This window comes from Alligator mississippiensis, chromosome 16 (genome assembly GCF_030867095.1).
Source record: "Alligator mississippiensis isolate rAllMis1 chromosome 16, rAllMis1, whole genome shotgun sequence".
NCBI classification, from domain to species: Eukaryota; Metazoa; Chordata; order Crocodylia; family Alligatoridae; genus Alligator; species Alligator mississippiensis.
The window spans coordinates 15,759,226-15,780,272 of record NC_081839.1 but is presented as its reverse complement, the minus strand read 5'-3'; the positions used below and the strand labels follow the sequence as shown (position 1 = coordinate 15,780,272).

At 54.1% G+C, this 21,047-nt stretch overlaps 1 protein-coding gene across 3 annotated transcripts; it reads left to right on the top strand.

The window, feature by feature from the left end:
* Positions 1-2,130: 2,130 nt before the first annotated feature.
* Positions 2,131-18,860, top strand: LOC132246448 (major histocompatibility complex class I-related gene protein-like). 3 transcript variants are annotated; one of them, XR_009457733.1, is made up of 4 exons: positions 2,132-2,287; positions 3,266-3,559; positions 8,291-8,316; positions 17,073-18,860. XR_009457733.1 is itself a non-coding variant. In XM_059719577.1 (2 exons), exons 1-2 carry the CDS (start codon positions 3,274-3,276, stop codon positions 17,081-17,083), a joined length of 297 nt encoding a protein of 98 aa, XP_059575560.1. In that variant the 5' UTR covers positions 2,132-3,273; the 3' UTR covers positions 17,084-18,860. The 3 variants fall into 3 exon arrangements, 1 of the variants encoding a protein (XP_059575560.1); XR_009457732.1 differs by having other exon boundaries at positions 2,131-3,559; XM_059719577.1 differs by lacking the exon at positions 8,291-8,316 and having other exon boundaries at positions 2,132-3,559.
* The last annotated feature ends 2,187 nt before the right edge of the window (positions 18,861-21,047 follow it).

Sequence of the window (21,047 nt, the reverse complement as noted above, 5' to 3'; positions counted from 1 at the left end):
AAGCATAATTATAACTGCTATTGCTAAATGAATAGCTCCTACTAGAAAGGTAAGCCAAGCAACTTCCTGTGTCAGGGAGCAGACATGTAGTAAATTAACTGGAATCAAAGTGGTTCCGTAACTGCATCAAGCACTTTCTCCTTTCTTTTCCTATGCGCATGCATGACTATGCAACGGGTGTGGGAAATAATGTTTCAGGCCTCACCTAGCCAGATATTGTGCCTATTTAATTAAAATTGGTTTTAAAAAGTTATCAACACAAGCTACACCAAGAAAACCACCTGTGAATTGGTGTGCACTACTTAAATTGACCAGATTGAGTAAACCAGAGTTAAACTGGTTCCATTTTTTGTGTAAGCAAAGCCAGAGGCATAACCAGGAACGTCAGTGCCCGGGGGGAAGACAGCGCCGAGCGCTGGAGAGGGAGGTGAGGAGCGTCGAGTGCTGGAGAAACAAGGAGACAATTCCAGTCCTACTTAATGTCTTCACTGGAGCATGTCTGAAATCAGTCCCCATTAACAGGCATGAAAAATACATCCAGTTGCTATTTAAGATGCTGTAGAGAAAGCGATCATCGTGGCTTCCTGTACCCAGTACAGTGGTTTCTCAGCCTTTTTCATCTCCAGGTGCCCTTCTGTAACTTGCCTGAATTTTGTGGCATCTGCATTTCAAAAATTAATTTCACTCATTTTTTCATTATGAAAAATAGTAGACTGACTCCCGCCCCTACCTCTTGCCAAGAGCTTAGACCACAGCAGATACGAACGGCTTCTGATGCTATGGCTTCCCACCTGAAACCTCGAGGTTTGTCTTGTGAATCACATGCAGGTGTTTACATGCCTCATAGAGCTAATATCACAAAGGAGCCCAGCTGAGGCTTATTTCATGTACCCAGACAATCTTGTAAGGTCTCTTTATTTGGGATGTTGCAGGAAAAAAAAATTATTTTTGCCAGATGCTTACAAGAGCTGACGCATCTCTGGTTGAGTGAGTCTACGTGGTACAAACCACAACCAACACCATTCCTAAGGTTACTGCAGAAACCGAAGTGTTGAACCAACCTTAACTCATACACCTGGGCCCGTCCAGCAGGGCAGGCAGCACGGGCCAGGGGAAACAAGAGCAGCACCAGCAACGGCTGCACGAGCCCATGAGCTTCCAGGGAAAGGGGTCGCCCGGATTCACCTCCCTGGGCCAAACGGGATCTCATTGCAAAGGGCGACTCCACCAAACGCTGTCCCCCGCACCCACCGCTCTGGGGATCGAGTGCTCAAATCCACCCGGTGCTCGACTCACACTCACGCACTCGGTATGTGAGCCCATGCAGCCACATACACGCATGTACATGTGTGTACGTACACGCATATGTGTAGGTGTATACACACAGTGCAGTGCATGGGGTGCATTTGCATAGCGTGCACGTGTTTGTGTGTGTGCATGCAGGTGTGTGCACAGGCAGAAGTGTATGTGCACTGCCACACGCACTCTTTCCACGTATGTATACCGACATGCACACATAAACATACGTGTACAAGTGTATATGTGGATAGCCACACCCCCCCCCCCGTACAAACACCCGTGGGCAACCCCCCCCGCAGCCGAGGACGACCCTGTCTCACGAGGCCAGTCCCGGGTGCCGGACTCTAGCGCAGCCGGGCCGCGTGTCTGCGCGGGGGGGGGGGGCTCTGCAGTGCGGACCGGCCACAACGCGCGGCTCCTGCCCCTCCGGCTCCTGCGGCTGTGCAGAGACCCGGCCTCCATCGGGGCGGGGCCGGGCCGGCGCTGCCCCAGCGCTCATGTCGGTGTCGCAGGGTGTCGAAGCGGGCCTGAGCCGGCCTGGACACTCTTCCTCCGCCCTCCTCCTCCTCCTCCTCCGCCGCCTGCTGCTGCCGAGCGCGCGTGCCCGCGACACCCCCTCCCCCGTCGCTCCTGCCGCGTTTCCGGTGCAACGGACGCAGTCCCGGCCCTACCGGCAGCGGCGGGGGTCGGGGGGGAACAGGGCCTGGGCGCCGGCACGTGACTGCCACCGCCCATCCTGCGCTGCGCTGCGCAAGCGCGAACCCCCTACTCCACCCCCCCCCCCCGCTGTTGTGACGCGCAAGCTCTCCATTGGCCGCGGCGCAGGTGGGCGGGCTGAGGGCGGGCGGGGCGGAGAGACTGTTGAACCCCTTCGTGTCCTGTCTGCCCCCGCCCTGGGCACCGGGTCGCACCTGCGTCTCCCTCCAGGCTTGCAGCTGCGCCCCCTTCTCCCCCAGCACCCAGCTGCCCCGCTTTTCTCCCCATCATGGTAGTGTGCATGTGATGGGAGGCAGCAGACATGGGCGTGGGAGAGGTGGCTCTCCTCAGAGCAGAGGGGAGCACATGCATGCAGAACCATGTATCCATGGACAGGAGGCCGGGGGGGCAAAGGACACGTGCATTGGGCAGGAGGGGTGCAAGGGGAGGGGTGGTGAGGCAGAGACTGCCCCCCCAAGCCCCTGCTGCCCCCCAGCTCCAGCTAGTGACTCCCTGAGGGAAGTGGATGGGGGGGTCTCATGCCTCTGTGAACCTCCCACTGCTGCCCCCCAGGTGTGGATGAGCTCAGGACCCCCAGCCAACTGCATCTGGGAGGTAACCGGGAGCCTTCAGCCATCAGCCACTCAAGGCTGTGGCCCAAGGGGGGCAAATCCCACACAACAACGCAGACCCAGGTCACCCAGCGCAGGTGGAAGGAGGGTAAGGCCATTCTTTAGCATGCAGGAGCCTACCTGCAGGAGACCTGCATCGAGTGGCTGCGGCAGTACCTGCAGCACGGGGAGGCAGCACTGCAGAGCAGTGAGTCCCAGTGTCATTGCCCAGGACAGCACTGACCGGGCACCCCCTCACCCCAGGGAATGCCTGCCCCATCCCCCTGTGTCCAGGATGGCAACCACTGCTTCTTGGTCTTGCTGCTGGGTGAGACCCCAGCACAGCTGTAGGACACGGTGCCTCTGTCCCTGCCCTGGTCAGGCCTCCCAGCTGGGCAGAGCCCACGTGGTGTCTGTGCCCTGGCCACGTGTCTGAGAACCAGAGATCAGCTGTGTCGAACCCTGTTCCTGCAGCCCTGAGCCCAGCGCATCCGTGTCTCCCGTCCCCCACGCCCCTTCCCCAGCACTGCCTGCTCCTGCCTCAAATGGGCGCTGGAGCCAGTTTGTGTGGCCCGGTGCAGGGCCCAGCCCGGGCTCCTGGCAGGGGTGCTGAGGGCCCAACAGGGCAGTCACTCTAGCAGGTGTCTCCTCCCTCCCAGAGCGTCCCATGGCACAGGTGAGCAACAAGCCATCATCCTGGGGCGGACGCACCACCCTAGCCTGCCAGGTCCATGGCTTCTGCCCCAAGGACGTGGCTGCTGTCTGGCTGAAAAATGGGGAGGTGCAGCCCCAGGAGACGAGCCATGCAGGGGTCCTTCCCAGCAGAGATGAGACCTACCAGACCTGGGCCACCATCGAGATCGACCCGAGCAGCAACCACAACTACGCCTACAGCGTGAGGCATGAGAGCCTGGGGGCAGCTCTGAGAGTGGCCTGGGACAAGGGCCAGACAGGTGAGTGACCCCCGCACGGGGAGGGAGAAGGAACGTGGTGCTCAGGAGGGGAGGAGCTGACTGACCCTACTGAGCGGGGAGGAATTGGGGGGTCAGAGAATGCAGGGGTACTGATGGGGAGGGGGCACTGGGCCCATACAGCGTTGGGAACAAGTCTGGGGTTTGCCTCACTCACAGACCCCTTCCCTCTTCCAGAGTCCAATCCAGTGCTGAATGTGGGCATCATTACTGGTGTTGTCTGGTTCATTGCAGGTGTTTACTGCCACAGTAAGTGCTAGGAAAAGCCCTTGGAGCCAGGCTGTGCCCAGGCCTCGGTGCAGGGGAGCAGGAAGGGCTCATCACTGCTGTGCCTGGGACCTGGGAGGACAGTGGATTCTCCAGCTGCTCTGGGCTCCCAGGCCCACATGACCCGGGGGTGGCAGCAGCTGGGGCTGGGGACAGGTCTCACCCTCGCTCCCATGGAGCTAGCAGCTCTGGCTGGTGTGGGGCCACGGAGCTCCTTGGTGTGAGCTCTGGGTGAGGGGCAGGACCAGGCCAACTTCAGCTAATACAATCACCACTTCTCAACACATCTGGAGGGCACAGACCCCGGCCAGGCTCAGGAGCACAGTCCCATGCATGGTCCTGAGGTTGCTTGTTGCTCACCCAGAGACGCACACGCTGCACAGCCTCTGCCTGCTGTGGCTCACAGCTCCCCAGCCTGCAGCTTGTGCAGCATCCACATTGCTGAGGAGTGTTTGGCCTCTCCCTCTCCCTGCCCAGATCCGGGGTTCCCCTGCCACCATCACCCTCCAGGCACCCACCTTCCATCTCCTTTGGGCTCAGCCCTGAGATGTTGGCAGATATGATGTCCTGCAGTAACCTGACATGGGAGAGAGGCAGAGATGACCGGAGTCCCGTGGCTGCACCAGCCTCAGGCTCAGATGTCCACGGCCCGCTCATCCCCTGGTCTGGGCAGGGCCTGGAGGACCTGGGGGAGGGAGCAGGGGGTGTGCACTGGGCCAGCACCTGGTTCTGGGCACTGGGCACCAGCTACACAGCAAATAGCAGAGAAAAAGGGGCAGGAGCCACAATGTCAGGTCCAGCTGGTCAGCGACAGAGGCGATACCCAGGAACCACTACTTAGTGGGCCAGAGGACTGTGGCAGGGGCAGTCCTGGGCATCTGGAGGGCCATGGAGACCTCTTCAGATGGCCAAGAGGACACACCGTGGGTAGAGCCATGGGGCAGGAGGGGAGGGACTCACCCGCTCTGTCTCCAGTGCACAACGCAGGCATCCAGCTCACTGCTTCAGGCGCAGGCTGGGTCACAACTCAGGATGCAGCCGTGGCAGCTGCTGTACTGCTCACAGGCCACGGTGTTGACCTGGGTCACATCCATGGAGGAGCCCACGTACAGCCAGCTCTGCACTGGGGATGCACAGGCAGGGAGGGACTAGTGTGACGGGGAAGCCACATCGGAGGCAATGTGCACATGCACATGATGGGAAGGAGAGGGACCAAGGCCTGCCTGTGTTGGGCTTGCTGAGAGCTTGTTTGGCGGGCTGGGTGTGTGGGTCCTGTGCTCTGAGCAGCAGTTCTGCGTGCTGCTAGCTGAGTGGTTGCTGAGCTAAGCACAGACAGCCAAAGAGCCTGAGGATGAAACAATGCAGTCAGTGCTCACCTGTCAGTCGAAGCTGCATGGACTGAACTGAAGCAAGTGAACAGACATTCAGTTTTTTTCAGGGAAGGCAGCCACATCCCCCCAGTGGTGCCGGGGGGTGCTAGAGCCGGGGGGCGCTAGAGCATGGCTTCCTGCCTGCCAGCCACTGCCAAAAGAAGGGACTGAAGCTCCAGCGGAGGGCACGGGCACCAGCCTGAGGAGGACTGCCCCACAGGCAAACCCTGGCTGTGGGCTGGGCCGGGAAGGGGATTGGTGGGATGGGCGGAGCCTGGGGGCAGGGCTTGTGCAGGCGGCGGGGCAGGGAACTTTGGGGCGTCCTCATTGTGCGTGGGCCCCTTAGGGTTGGGGGGTTTGCAAGGGGGGCTCTGGGGGTGCCTGGCCTGGTTGGGGTTGCTAAGAGGGGGTCTGCCCCCTCAGCCCTGCACTTACCCCAGTGACCCCGTGCAGGCAACGCTATCCTGGAGCTGTTGAAGGAGACGGTGAACAAGCAGGCGTGGAGCGCCAGGCCACGCAGTTCAGCACCACTGCACAGAAGGTCAAGGTCAAGCTCTCTGCCCACATCCTCTACAGCACTCAGGGGCAGGGCAGGGGGGCGGGTAGTGGAGCTGGGGGCCGGGGGTCTTGGAGGTCTCCTGCCCCTGAGTGATGATGGGGAAGCTGCACGAGGGAACGAGCTACTCAGACAGGAAGGACGGCCAGCTGGCCCCCAGCTGCATGGACTACGACCACCTCAAGCTGGGCAAGCTGTCCTGCATCTGGGAGCAGAGGCTGGAGCTCTGACACACTCCAACACGCCAGAGACATGTCCCGACATGCAAAGGACATGCCACAGACACACTCTGACACCTTACAGGCACATTCTAACATGCCATAGACATGCAATGTCATGCCACGGCCCCGGGGCAGCTTCTTCAGGTGTCAGAGCATGAGGAGATGTAAGGGTTGTGTGAGCACAGGGGATTGCAGAGGTGGCAGAACATGCCCCCACACACCAAGGACATGCCTTGACATATCATAGACATGTTATGAGGGCACTGGGACACAGGAGGATGGCACTGGGACATAATGGGAGATCCTGAGGGCAGAGGGAGATACTGGGAGGGTATTGGGAGATAGAGATACTAGGGGTGGCATGCAACTCATAAGCAATAGTTTAGAACTATTTAAAAGAAAAGTTTCTTCTGAGTTATTTGTTTTATGAGCAAAGAAGCAGGAGGATGCGTGCAAGCCCCAGCGCTCAAGAGGCACAGCTGGGCAGAGCGATCAGACCACTATCCTGCCTGGCACTGATGAAAATACAGAGGGGAAGGGAAGGGGGGCCAGCCCCAAGGGAAAACATTGCCCTTATTTTGTGGTGGACCCAGCACCAGACCCATGCTCCGTGGGTGCCTGAGGGTTGAGCTGGGCCTCTGCTCTCACCCCCCAGCCCCCTCCCTGTCCCCTGCCAGCGAACCCAGGCATCCCGGCCCCCAGCCCCCTCCCCTATAGAGAACCCAGGCACCCGAGACCCCAACCTGCCTGCTCTCTCCCGCACCCAGCGCCCCCAAGAGAACCCAGGCATCCGGCCACCCAGCCCCCCTGCTCTCCCCCCAGTGCCTCCCTGCACAAAACCCAGGGGTCTGGGCTCCCAGCCACATCCTCTCATCCCCAGGCCTCTCCCCTCCCAGAAGAGCCAAAGGCCTCGGGGGCTGTGCGTGCGTCCTCTACATGCTTTCGTTGCATGTATGAACGTCGAGCCACTCGAGTCACAGGACACTGAACGTGTGTGCAGTTTCTGCGGTACTCTCAAAAACCCACAAAACCAGGTGCTTGTTTCCTGGTCCATGTGCAACAGAAACACATTTCTGTGCAAACACTGAACACAGGTCAGCTCTGCAACCAACACACACAGACACACCGACCAGTTCCCTGAGACGCACACGCACACACACACAACCCAAGTCTCTCTCATGCCCCCCCAGTGTGTCTCTTACACCCATACATCTCTTCTATCCCCCCTCCAACTCTCTCTGTCTCCCTTTCTCTCTCTCTCTCACACACGCACACACGGATGCACAGCCGTTTAGGGCTGGAAGAGCCCTGGTGAGATCATCGGGTCCAGCCCCCTGCTCTGGGCAGGAAAGGCTGCGGGGATCAAATAACCCAGCAAGGTGTGCGTCCAGTCTCCTGTTGAAGCTCCCCAGGGCAGGTGCCTGCCCCACCCCGCTGGGAGACCAGATAATGTCCGCTAAGACCTGGACTCCTGAGGGCCCTGCTGCCCCTAGCTCCTGCATCGTTACCTCACAGCCGAGACTCCTCTCGTTCTGTTGTTTTCCATAGCAATACTCCAGATTTCCAGGCAATACCCCCTGCATGGCCAGGAGGACCCGTGGCCCCATATCTCAGTCCACAGAGACCATGCACAGGTCGGCTACATCAGTGGTACCATTTACTTCTGTGCCAGGCCTGAATGCCAGTCCTTGGACCCAGCAGTGGGAGAATTGCTGAGATATCTGTAGTCCATCTTGGATGCGAGAGGTGGGATCACAGGGAGATTCAGGGTGGTGTAAAATTCCTGTCCCAGTGAGTGAAGCCCAGCAGGGGATGAGTGTCAGGGGCCTGGTCAGACAAAGCCGAGGGGGAGCTGGTGCTTTGTCAGCCCTAACCTGCGGTGAGACTGTGCCAAGCTGGGTGCTGTGGGGACAAGCCCATGGGCAGACCCCACTTAGCAATCCCAGGAGCTGCCCCAGGCTTGTGTGTGTGTAGTTGTGAGATAACAACGGTCAGACACACAAGCACCCAGACACGCAGAGGGGCAAGTCTGGGCTGCCGGGAAGGGAGGACTGAGGCCCCAGACGCCAGGGCATGGAGAAGTGATGGCTCCACGGTGACACCGACTCCCCTGGTAAGCTGCAATGTGACACCAAAAGCTCACCCAGAAAGGACCATGGCCCGGACTCCCCCTTGCCCCAGCTCCGGGCAGTCCCAGGGGTTTGGTCACTGGGAACAGCAGGCCTTGCCTGTGTCTGTGCTGGGTCCTGCTGTGGTGTCTCTGCTGTGTGAATCCTCACCTCTCTGCTCTTGATTGCAGGATAAGAAGAGTCTGAGGACACGCAGGTGAGTGACCCTCACCCCGTACCAGTGACCCCAGGCCCCTTCCCTGGAGAGCTGTGCTTCCTGCAGCCACTTCTCCCACCACCGCAGTGCCCCACACATGGACTTTGAGCCTGTGTTGAAACAGAGTCACCACATTTCTGCTGCCTTCTCCCCTCCACCATCCCTGGACTCTGGGACTGGCACAGACTTAGCCTACAGGGTCCCCGCGTGGTGGTCTTGGCTGCTTACCCCTAAAACCAGCCCAGATGGCTGTGGGTGTGCAGAGGTGCCCCTGCCTGTTCCCTACATTAGTGTGGCCAGCCCATGCATGAGTACCACGAGGGGCATGGGCAGTGGCTGGGTCTGGCATGTGAGCCTGGGTGCAAGGTAACGGGAGGTGCTGGGACAGAGGCAGAGACACGGGCATCACAGGGATCAGAGCAGCACTCAGGGAAGGTCTAGGCCAGAGTGTCTCTAGTGGGTTATGGACTAGAGAAAATCCCACACAATTTACTGATTTGTTTGATGCACTGGCTGGGTGAGTAGTTAGCTACTTGCACGATTTCACAATGATTACACACTTAATTCATACAACACAATTTTATTTTAAAATTCTTTGCTACATATATAACACTGCTTAGGTTTAAGAAACTCCACAAACATTAAGAACACAATAATTACATATATCAGAAACAATGCTCCGAATGCACTTCCTTCCCAAACAATGCTATAAGAATTAGGATTACAAAAACAACTACAATTACAACTCAAAGTTAAATTTGAATCAATACTATTATTTTTCATAATATACTTACAATCCTAGAATTCCGAGAAGCCAAACACCTAAATATGGTTTAATTCCTCAGTAGTACAATTTAATGTGTTGGCCTCAGTAGTACGGTTCAATGGGCTCGCCTCAGCAATACGATTCAATGGGCTGGCCTCAGCAGTGATAGGACTAAGTCCCCTTCCTTCAGTCCCTTTCGGGTGCTCCGCGGCTTCAGCATGAACTAAGAGATTCGTGTTCACGGAGAGGGTGGTTCAGGTGATCAGTCTGATCCGGCCTACACTTGCGATTCTTCCTTTGTTGTTCTGCAAGTATAGTCACCTCCAATTTGGGAGAGTAGGTTACAGTTTTTATTGAGTGAGTTGCCGTCCTGGGCCCCTCCTACCCAAACCTGTCACTACCCCAAATTTGGGCTCGGATCTTACTCAAGAGATTCTTTTGCTTGGTAATCAGTTTCTTTTGTTCATCATTTTAATTACTTTGGGGAACTTCCATACCACTGCAAGTGACCTTTTCTTTCCAATTTTTTAAAAAGGCTCTAGGGTTTGATCTCTCGGAATTTGGGATATTTGCTTAAGGGCCATTTTTAGGTTCTCTTTATTAAAGGCCTCTAAAGATAAAATTCAAGAGTGAAGACTTTGAGCAAAGTCAGGACCTTCCGCACGTAGACCAAAACAATGGCCTAGATAAGAAGATAAATCTTGTCTTCTTCCTGAAACTGGCTAATGGGCAACCATTACAAACATTCAAACTATTTAATGCAATATGACATCCCCCCAGGCCCATTAGGCAGTTTGATTACAATTATATTTCATTACTAAGCCTTGCAAACTTATTACGGTAATTCCATGACAACATACACAACATTAATTTTCCTAAAATGATTAACGCAAACAATCCTATGATACTTATTATAACATATATCACCCATTTTCCCGAAAATACAATCTTTATGGTGTTCCATAGTTGTTATCCTATCGATCCTATTTCGTGTATAGTAGATTTAACACCATTCCCCACTGCATTTCCAATCGCGGCTAGTCCTTCTAACACCAAAGCAGATGGTGCATTGAGGATCTTGCTGGCGTTGAGTAATTTCAGGTAAGTAATGTTCTCCATAGTCCTTTGACAACATCACTAATTGTCCAGTTTCCAAGTTAAATGATATATGAGTCAAATTTAATTCCTGCAAGTCAATGTCCCACACAGATAGTTGGGGATGCACCTTATTCTCCTCAGTCGTGCTCCAATGATCTGTGGCGATCCATGGGATACCTACCTGTTTTGGACCAAAGTACTACCTCCATACTGGAGTGTAGATCATTATTTTTTGGCCCTATTATGCGCACACACTTCCTTGCAAATGTGTCTCTCCATAACTGAGCTCCAGGCTCACAGGGTGAGACTTGAGGGATGTTCTATTTTATTTCCATTATTTCCCCTGTATCTCTCCAGAACACACCCTCTTGCTTACAGGGCTGGAGTTGAGGAATATCATATCCCATTTCTGCTATTTCATAATACTGGGTTGCTTCATGTTGGGGGGTTAAATCAAAAGCATAATCATAGTTTAATATGTTTACTTGAGCAGTTTTAGTGTAGATTTTGCATTTGCAATCAGCACATTGCACAATATGGGTTTGATTCCATGCTTCCAATTCAGAACATTTATCATTTAATTTTACTTGGCTGGTATTTACTTGCGTGCAATTATGCTTGGTACACCGCACGGTGGGTAATGTCCTGTATGTTTTCCCCCAATGCGGGTATGTACTGTCCAACCCATTAGTGGGTTCACTGAACAGAGCCATTGTACACTTCCCTGATTTTCGTGACTAAATAGCATAATTATTTGACTATGACATTCTACATGAGGTATATGTCCAGCATCTGTGAATTTCTTCTTTAAATTTGTTACAATAAGTTGTTCAAAGGTGCTGGATTCATGAAATTGTGTACAGGTGATGAACTGTAATCTAGCTTGTATTTTCCTCATGTTAGAATTATTGATATTTTCATTTTGTTCAGTTAATGTTAGGAAATTTTGCATTCTTTATGTAATGTTTTTTGTAATGGTCACGTGTGTAGTGGCAAATCCCAAAAGTGACATGAATTCAGGTTTTACTGTTTCTTCCCATTCTTTATCTTGGTTTTGCTGTGCCCAGTCTGTCCAGACTGACCTGCGCTTTCTTTGTGGTTGAGTGCAGTTAATGTTATATGTAATGTGCATGGCAGTGCGGGAATATTCAGGAGATTTTAAATGCCAGGCGACTGTGCTTTGTTCTTGGTGCGGTGGATCCCTTATCATTAAGAGATAAGGTAATATATCTTTTCTAGTATGTACTATAGTCCGACACCAAGTGCTAGTGGTAAGCCTGCCACTGTTCTGGACAGTGTTAGGTTTCCAGAAAAGTTTATTCCACTTACATTGGATGATACCATAGGGGTCTATTGTAGCATTTTCAAATAACCCTACTGGGATAATAGTTAATTTTACCCCAAATACACCCTTTTCTGGGTGTGTTCTCACAAAACCCCATGGTGTTGGATAGTACTCAGTTTCATTTATCCCTGCTTCTGTTAATTTAATGCCATATGGATATAGTCCATTAATTATATCACAAGGATTTAATAATTTGGAGGGGTTCCATGGTCCTTCCCAAGGAATATTACATTTAAGGGAATAAACTGGTATTGTGAGATTCCATACGTCAGCATTATATCCCAGAATCGCATTGGGTAGTCTAGGTACTGGTCTGTATAATTTTGCATTGGTTAGCCACATCCAGTGCTGTCCTTCAATCCAGTTGGGCGCTGTTTGTGCTGTGTGCTAAGGTGCAAACCTCAGTTCTGGATTCGGACAGATCCCAGGCAGGTGACATGACATGGGCTCTTTAATGTGCCTTTTCTAGTGCCCTCCACACACAGGAGAGGACAGTTCATCTGAAATAGGCCTGCTCGGGCATAATTGCAGCTGCCTAATCACACTCCTGTCTCAGTTCCAAGTACAAAATAACCATCGTATGGTCATTGTCTCGGTATGCAAAGGTCCGTGACGAGAGGCAGGTCCGTGACTAGGGGCTTCGGGTAATTGCTAGAGTCCGCCTCCATCGCCACTCACCCATCACTGTGGGACTTGCTATTGAAGCAAGAGGCTTGTGCATGTCTTCTCTTAACGTGGGGATGAAATGGCACAACAGCAACCAGACAGTACTTCTCAGGAGGGAAACCTGAATCCCATGCCAAGGAAAACCGAGAGCACTGAGGATATCTTCTGCTGACGCCTACATCTGCCTCTGCCACCATCATGAAATAGTCTCGCTTCATTGGCATGTTCCACCATCAATCACTTTTATGTTGATTGTTGGATCACTCTTAGCCTGGCAAGCTCACTCTCCACTTTGCGAACATGGGTGACCCTAGTAGAAGTACAGAACTGCAGGCAGCATCGCTCTTGATGTCAAGGATAGCAGACAAGCCTCTCTCCATCACATCACAGTAGCGATCATTGTGAGGATGACTTGGCAGGAGAGACCTATGCCTATAAGTGAGAAAAATAAAGCAGAACAAAAAGCCCACATGAGTGAAATCCCCTGCGATTTCCACATCAGGACAATGAAGCTCTTTCTGCAAGGCACTTGGGTGGGCTCATTCTGTGCAGCTTTCTTCACGTAGCCATTGTTAGTAGCCAGCGTATTGCAGACTAAATGGACACAGACACTTTGCCCATCACTCTAAGCTTTGGGAAAGGCTCTTGTGGGGTTGGTGCTTGCTGGAGGAGAGGCCAGAACTGGAGCAGGATACTCAGCAAAAGAGAAAAAGTGAAAAACACAAGCTCCTCTCCCACGCCAGCCACAGCCTTCCCACTGTAAGTGTCGGTCACAGCTGAAACAGTGCCCCAGTGTCCCTCCCCAGCCCACTTCAGGGATGAATGCATGCCCGTGTGCAGGGTGGGACTGGCGGTGGCAGGGCTAACTGCCCTGCCCAAAGTCTGGGGCCTTGCGTTGCAGCACCCCACTACGACTGGGATTTCCTCAAACTCCCCATGCAGCAAAGTGCATATTAGGAGAGAGCAAAACTGACAGAGGATCAGCCTAGACCCGCTGTGCTCCTTCAAGCTCTCCAGCATACTTGGGAAGACCTGAGACACTGGGCAACACTCCCTCTCCCCAGGAGGTCCTGTCCTCCATGGTCAGGTCCATGTTAGTATGTCAGCGTAGGAAGTACTGTATTTTTCAAAATACAACATACCCGCTTTCCAAGCAAAAAAACAAAAAAAAACCACTGTTGGCAATCCCACTATTTGTTACGTGCAAGCCAGAGGGTGAGAACAGTTCCTGCCAAAAGCAAAAGTCCACTCTTCATGTGATCTACGGGGTGCGGAGCAATGAGTGGGCTCAGGCTTCGTACTGTGCTCCCCAGTTAGGTACTACAAGTCATGATTTTTTTCTCTTCCTCCCGACTTTCAAGAACAAGGTGTATATGACATGTCGGCACATGCTGTATGTGGGGAACTATGATATGCACCTTTTATTTGCACCATCCTCCCCGACTTGAACGTCACTCATTCTGTACGTGAACCTTTCCAAATGAAAAGACCAGTGTTGTGGAAACACACGCAGCATACTTTTGGGTCAGGTCAGCAGAAACTTTTATTCAAAAGAAACTACAGCTGTAGGGGGGATTCCAAAGTGACATGGATTTCCCAAGCACTTGGAAGGGGTTCTCCCCCAAGAGCAAAATCAGGACGCTTATATACTTTTTAACAGTTGCTTACAACTCACATGATCATATAGTGAAATTAGCATGAAAAGCGGCTATAAACATTACTTCATTACTTCTTTGCTGTAATCAGGATGGGAACTTATGGGGGAGGCGAGGTTAGTTCACAAACTTCCTTCTTGCACCTGGAAATCAGAGTTGTACATACTTTTTGCTATCTTCAAGGCCGCGGTGAGGGAAGCAGTTGCAGAGGAGTTACAAAGAACAAACACTTTCCCTTATCTGTTCTACTGTACAGAGCCAGCAATTCTCCACAAAGCGGTTATGTCATCTTATAACTCAAATGATCAAAGTTTAAGGCATTTATTTTTTTCTGATTCCACAGTCCCCCATTTTGAGACTATTTAGTCTCACTTTAGCCTTAAACTTCCATTCTCATGAGCCCCTCTATTTCCTCATGCAGCCTTTCATGTTTTCTTTCAATCTGCTCACACTGTTGTAACACCATTATTCTAGACTCTGCCATGGGTTTTCTTGCCTTGCTACAGCTTCTATTGTGGCTGAAATGTTAATTATGGCTAATTCCAATTCTCTTATTTCAAGCCACGGTATGAAGGCTCTCACAAATTGATGGAACCCTGTGTTTCTGGTAGCTAAGGGGTTAACCGCCCTTTTCATGTGATGGTTGAAATTTTTTACTTGTTCCAGATATATTGCACTATGCATTTCGAAACCAGGGATAACAGGTCCATGAGTGCATGCCCCCACCCAATTCCAGGGCAAGATTTTATGAGCCCTGTTTCCGCAGAGCCAGTAAAGGCCTGGGGCAGAAAGGGTACTCAAGTCTGGACAGGTGTTGTGCCATATCCGGCACTTTTGATTGATATGCATCGTATAGGACGGACCACGTTCGGCTGCTATCCTGCTGGACCGAGATATATTACAATAAGTAAAATTGGAGTCAATGTAAAATGCCGATCTGTTTGCAATGAGAGCAACATGAGGTTCCTTAGAAAAGTTGTAGACCATGAATCCTGTACAATTGAGAGAGGGTACGTTACCCAACAGGATTCCACTGGTGCTACTAGGGCTATAATCTAGAGTAGTTAGGCAATGAGGGTAGTGTCCTACAGGTGTGGCTTTATTATAAGCTCCGGTGTTTTTGGATCTGTAACAGAAAGGCGCCTCTACTCTTGGGGAGGTTATCAAGACAGCAGGGGTGGCCCTCCATTCCTTAGGAGCAGATCGACGGGCAGCTAACGAGTAGTGTCTAACGAAGCCGCCGTTTATTTTTCCCCATTGCTGGAGGGATATTGGTACTCCGATCATTGGGATTCCTTGGTGTAGGTGTGCTGGGCTGTGAGAGCATATCCAGCAGTCACTTTTATTTCCAGCTTGTGCCACCGTAAGGGAGATCTGCAAGTACAAATTTATCTCCCACCCCACTTGGGTGATACCAATATACCCAAGTGTGATGTATCAGGACATCAGTGCCATTTTTAGAGACAGGAGGGACAGAGAATTTCAACATTTACTTTCTTCGAGGCCGGAGATGATATCTTTATTCTTCAACTGATGAATCCGGCTGGGCTGAGGTGTTGGGTTCAGGGGAGAGGTTACTAGCACTTGCACCCTGATGCTCCTCACTTGCCTGAGTGAGGTCCTGAGGGTCTTTGTCCTTGGCCTCAGGGAAAGGTCCCAACCTGGGTTGGAATTCAGCTGCTTCGGGGTCTAATGGAGGTGATACCTTCTTGCAGTGTGAGGCGTGAGTCCAAGTTTGGTGACCTTGGCAATGAACAGCAGAATTAGTGGTCAGAAGTACCTGGAAAGGTCCCTTCCATCTGGGTTGAAGTGCGTTTTTCCGTTGATAGACCTTTACGTAGACTCAATCTCCTGCTTTGAGGTTGTCAGTGGGAACATCCGGTGGTTGAGGTAAGGCTTCTTGGACCTGGGCTGCAGCCTGATGTTGAACCGGTTGTTGCTGATGTGGGAGTCTCAGGAGGGCAGGGTTCGAACAAAGGTCAAGGATATCCTCTGCTGGCTCTGGCGGTGGGGGCGCCCCGGGCAGTGCTGGATACATCGGAGCGGTAGCCGGCGTGTAATTTGGGGGAGCAGCCAATTTCTCCCGAACAGCTTTTAACTGCTGTTTTAATTTTTCTTGAGAGTCTTTTAGACTTCTAGTTTGAGATTCTGTCTGCCTTTTGGACATTTCATCATACCAATAGAAGTACGTGTCCCACTGGTTTTGTGGTGTTTTGGATCCACGGGACTCTAAAGCCCCTCTTAAGTGCACTATTTTATCCCAATCCAATGTTCCTTCCTGTGGAAAATGCTTCACGGGATCATCCCTAGTATACCAGTTCCACTTATCCAGGTACTTGCAAGCCTTGGGAGAATAGTGTGTGTACATGAAGTATGCCGGAGTCCCCTTAGGGGGGATGGGAACTTGTTTAGACTGACTTGTTCCCATTTTCAGTCACACAGGGAGACATAGGAGAGGCTTATTTAAGATGTCCGGGCCGCTTAGTGCCTTGCCCCGCAGTTTTTCACCGCCCAGACAAAAGGCTTCTGACCCGACACCGGCTCATAAAATGGAAATGGGCAGGGAAACACAAGAGGGTTCCTTTCACTCCTGCTCTCGGCAGAAGCTACTGGGACAAGGGGTTTGGAAAAGACAAAATCACTCAGACGCCCTGTCCACTGGGTCACGAGGTTCCAGCTGGGCCCCTTGCTTTCGACGCTACCTTTGTAGGCAGAATCGGGGCGGCTAGACACAGCCTTAGTCCCAGACCTGGTCAGTGGCTCATTTTTCTAAATACACACACACACATTCAATCAATAGCCAGATAGAAAAAGACCAAATCACTCGGAAGCCCTGTCCACTGGGTCACGGGGTTCCAGTTGGGCCCCCTTGCTTTCCAAACTGCCCTGTCAGGCAGAATTGGGGCGGCTGAACCCAACCGTAGTCTCAGACCTGGTCAGTGGCTCATATTTCTAAATACACACACACACACACGCGCATTCATTCAGTCAGCCAGACCTCCTCCCCCACACCGCCTGAGTTAATTAACTACAAGCCCGATGTGCTGTTGGATGAAGGTGCTTCAAACAGTTTCTCCCTGAATAAAACGTACGTTACCAGACACAAAATTGGATCCTTTACCAGACAGAAAAGTTTAGCCGGCAGTAAGGTTCAGACTGACCTGGGTCTTGTCATTACCCCTGGTGACACGTCAGCATGACGATCTTGTCTTTTCTTCTCTCTTAGGTGTCTGGTGAGACTTGAGACCCCAAGCATTCTGCTTCTGCCTTTTATGTTCAACTTCACAGCTCAACAGGTAATGGAAGTTAAATGGCTCATCCTGGCCAGCCAAGTAAGGCAACGATGCTGCAGAAGCCAGACGCAGACGGGTGTGAACTGCTTCCCTGGGCATGCTGGCCTTGGGGAAAACCACCAGATCCCTCCTGGCTTGGAGGAGAGCATCTAACAAGTTGACAGTGTCCCAGTAGAAGCTCCCGGGGGTGCCTCCATCTGCAAGCCCACTTTTCACCCGTTGCAGCCAAGCCCTTGGCCAATGGGCGAGGCTCCACTGTTCACCGTGACACTGGATGCTTGAATGTCGCCAGGCCACCTGAGTGGCAGTGCCGAGGAGAGTTGGGCGGGGGCCTGTGACAAGGTTACATGAGAGTGAGGGGGCAATCTCAACATAAGGACTACCAAGCCCCTCTGTTGGAGTGCGCGGGCCCAAGGCAAGGACACAAGAGAAGATGCTGCAGAAAACTACAAGGAGTGAGAAGCCACTTACATGCTCAGACAGGCAGAGGCACCAATGCTTTCATCCCATGGACCCATCCCAGCAGATCGAGCAGGGGAGGACGAAGGGAGGGGACGACAGGGGTGGAAGGGGAGGGGAGGAGTGCAGGGCTTCACCTCCTCAGGGTGAAGCAGCATGGGAGCAGCCAGGCGAGCTGGAACCTGCGGGAGAAGGGCAGAGTCGGGGCACGTTCAGTGTGGGGTCCCTCCGCTCACCCCCGGGAACAACCACGGGGTAAAGGAGCATCTCCCCAGGAGGGAGCAGGTCGTGGCTCTCACAGATGGCTCAGTGGGGCTTTCTGTCCCAGCGGGCCTGGCCTGGGCCAGAAGCTCTGATTCCAGGGATGAACCCCTGGCAACAGGGTCCTCAAGCCCAGAGGTGGGCAATGAGGGGCCAACCCAGGAGATAGCTGGTCCATGCAGGGCACTAGGGCCCTGGCAGAGAGCTGGGAGGGGTCATCCTGAGCGGCCTCGAGGTCGGGGGCACGCAATCATCATGTGGGCTGGTGGAGGGGCAGCCCCTCAGGGCTGCGTCTGGTTGGGGTGCAGGGGGGAAACTCACCTCCTTGCTGCCCCTGACCTTCTCCTCCTCCCCTCTGCCAGTGTCAGCCCTGCAGGTGGGAGGCAGAGACACTGGTCACCTCCCATTCACCCCGAGCCCCCAGGCTCCGGCCACTGCCACCACCCCATGCCCAGGCCTCCCCTCTCTCCATCACTGCCTTTGTACCAGGGACCGGCCCTGGGTGTCCTGCCAGACCCACCTCCCTTCCTCCCGCTGTGCTGCCTGCGCCTAGGTCTGGTTCCTGGCTGCCGTCCGGACATACACAACAGGGAAGGCTCCCAGCACAGAGAGCCCAGGCCTGCAGCGCCCCTGTCCCAGCCCTGCCCCACCTAGACACTCAGGGCACTGGACGGACTTGTGGGCAAGGCACTTACTGAAGACACACTAGTCATACCCCTTCACTCACCTCTTCCCTTCCTGGGCTCCTGGCCCCCACCCCGTCCTTCTCCCAACCTGCGAGACCTTTCCCAGGACCAGGAACGGGCTACTGTCTCCAGCTCTCCTTCAGCTCCCCTCACTGATCCCGCGGTCACAACCTAACGCTAGCAAAAGCATCATGTTTGCCGGCTGTAGGGCCACTTATGGCTCTGGACTGACTCACGGAGCTGGCTGATTTGGCTTGGAGCATGAAACATTTCTTTAGAAAACCCCCCCAAAAACTAGGAACATCATCATACCTTTCCCCCTGTCTTGTCGTCTTTGGACCCTGCAAAGCTTTGGTCCACAAGGGCAGGGGGTCACAGCCCACGTCTACCAGGCAGAGGGTTGTTGTCTGTGTGGAGGTGTCCTGATTTTGGGGGCCCTCTGCCTGGGTGCTGGCTTCCACAGTGGGGGGAGCACTTGTCTGCGTCCCGGCCTCAACCCCCTGGGAGGGGCGTTTCTGCCTGATTGCACAAGAAGCAACTGGTCAGAGATGGATCATGGACTGAATTCAAACCCAACAGGCCCTTTGATGGAAGAACTCCCTGACCTGCAAACACCCCTGCTCCCAGCCCGCCAGCCTGCCCTGCAGCGGGAACGGTGCACGTGACACCCCCAGCACCCCCACACACTAACAGTATAAAAAGCGTCATACCTCTCCCTGTGCCCCAGTCCTTTTGGACAGCGGGGAGCCTCTGTTCGTGTGCTCACCACTGTCCTGGCCACCGCATCGGCCAGGCAGAGGGCCCTGGTCTGGTACCGGCATGCTCGTGGCAGTGGCCCTCTGCCTGGGTGCTGGCCTCCACGGTAATGGGCGGGCACTCCTCCGCGACCCCCTCTACAGGAGGCTGTTGCAAATGAAAAAACAGTGGCAGTGAGGACAAAATGCAAGCCCCTGGCGCAGTGCTGGCAACCTGGCGGAGTATGGGGAGGGGACAGCCAGCCACGAAGCAGGGGAGGTCTGTGCAGCACAGACCCACACCTGTCACCCCACCGGTCCCACTGTGTGACACCCACAAGGCTCACATAGTGCCCAGCACCACACACACATGCCCTCCACCCATAGAGCCGGGGCAGCACCCAGCCCTTGAGTGCAGGGCCTGGCACAGCAGGACACAGCCTTGCCCTGGGCACACACAGGCTCACAAACACTCCCGGTCTCCCTGGGCAGGGGCATGCAGAGCAACTCACCTCTGTGGGGCTGTCCTCCAGAGCCTGGCCCTGCTCCCTGTGTGCCTGAAGGGCCAGCACCAGGGCGCGATTCTCCTGTTGCATCTCCTCCACTTGAGTCTGCACCACAATCACCCCAGCCCATCAGACCATGCCCACGGCTGCACCGAGCATATCGGGCACCCAACAGCAGGACCTCCGGTGGCACCCGTCAGGCCCCACCTGTCCCCACACGCAAGGTGCCAGGCCTCTGTTTCCTGCTTTTGTGTCCTCTGGGAGATACCCAACTGGCCAAGCTCGGCCTCAGCCTGCTCCCTCCCCTGCCCCACAGCCCTGCTGCCCTTGCCCCCCTCCCAAAACTCACCAGGAGCTGCTCTTCCTTTTGCCGAGCACTATGGGGACAAAGCACATTTGTGGGCTCAGGGAGACTGACGGCGCCATCCCACAAAACAGCCCTTCCCCAAGGAGAGACTCGTGCAGAAGCAGGGACGGGCCCTGAGCTTCAGCCCCGAGCCCTGCGCCGCTCCCCAGGAACAGCCCGGTGCCCCCTACCCCACACCTACCAGGACAGGAGGACTGCTGCGTCCTGCTCCTGTTGAGCGAGGCGGGTTCTTAGTGCCTTCAGCTCCAGCTGCAGCAAACGAAAGCGTGTGGGTTAGAGAGGTCTCACACCACTGCCCGTCTGTCTGCACATGGAGCTAGCTCTTGCCCCATCTGTCCCTCTGGCCCTGCCTTTGCCCTCCATCCCGCAGTCCAGCCCCAGGCTTGTCCCTCTGGTCCACACCTCCATGCATCCCTCAGCCAGCGCACTTGGTCTCCTCACAGCCCCCAGCCCCGCTGGGACCCGTTCACCTGCTGCTGGCGGTACCCGCCGCGGGGTTTGTTCTTCTGGAGAAAGAAAGAGTGTCTGGGGTGATGGCCTCCCTTGGGCAGCAAGGTCCCATCTCCCCGTGATGCAGGGTTGGTGGCCCCCCAAGCCCTCGGGCCGGGCAGGACTCCTAGAGCTGGGCCCGGGGATCCCAGGGGTTGGTTGTTACCCCCTATCCCAGGTGAATCCCCAACTCCAGGTCCCCCCAGACACTCATATTCGGCAAGGACTGTCCCTGCGATCGGGGGATGAGTCCACGAACCTACCATAGTCTTGGAGGGCACCTGGAGTTGGTGGGAGACAGAGTCTGTCCCCCAGGGTCCCATGTGCTGCATGTGGCTGGAAGGGGCACGGGGCACCTGGGGAGAGACCCCCACCCTCACAGCTGCCCATCCCACTCCCTGGGCAG

Coding starts and splice junctions, on each gene's coding strand:
- LOC132246448 (XM_059719577.1), top strand. CDS start 3,274: ATGGCACAGGTGAGCAACAAGCCATCATCCTGGGGCGGACGCACCACC.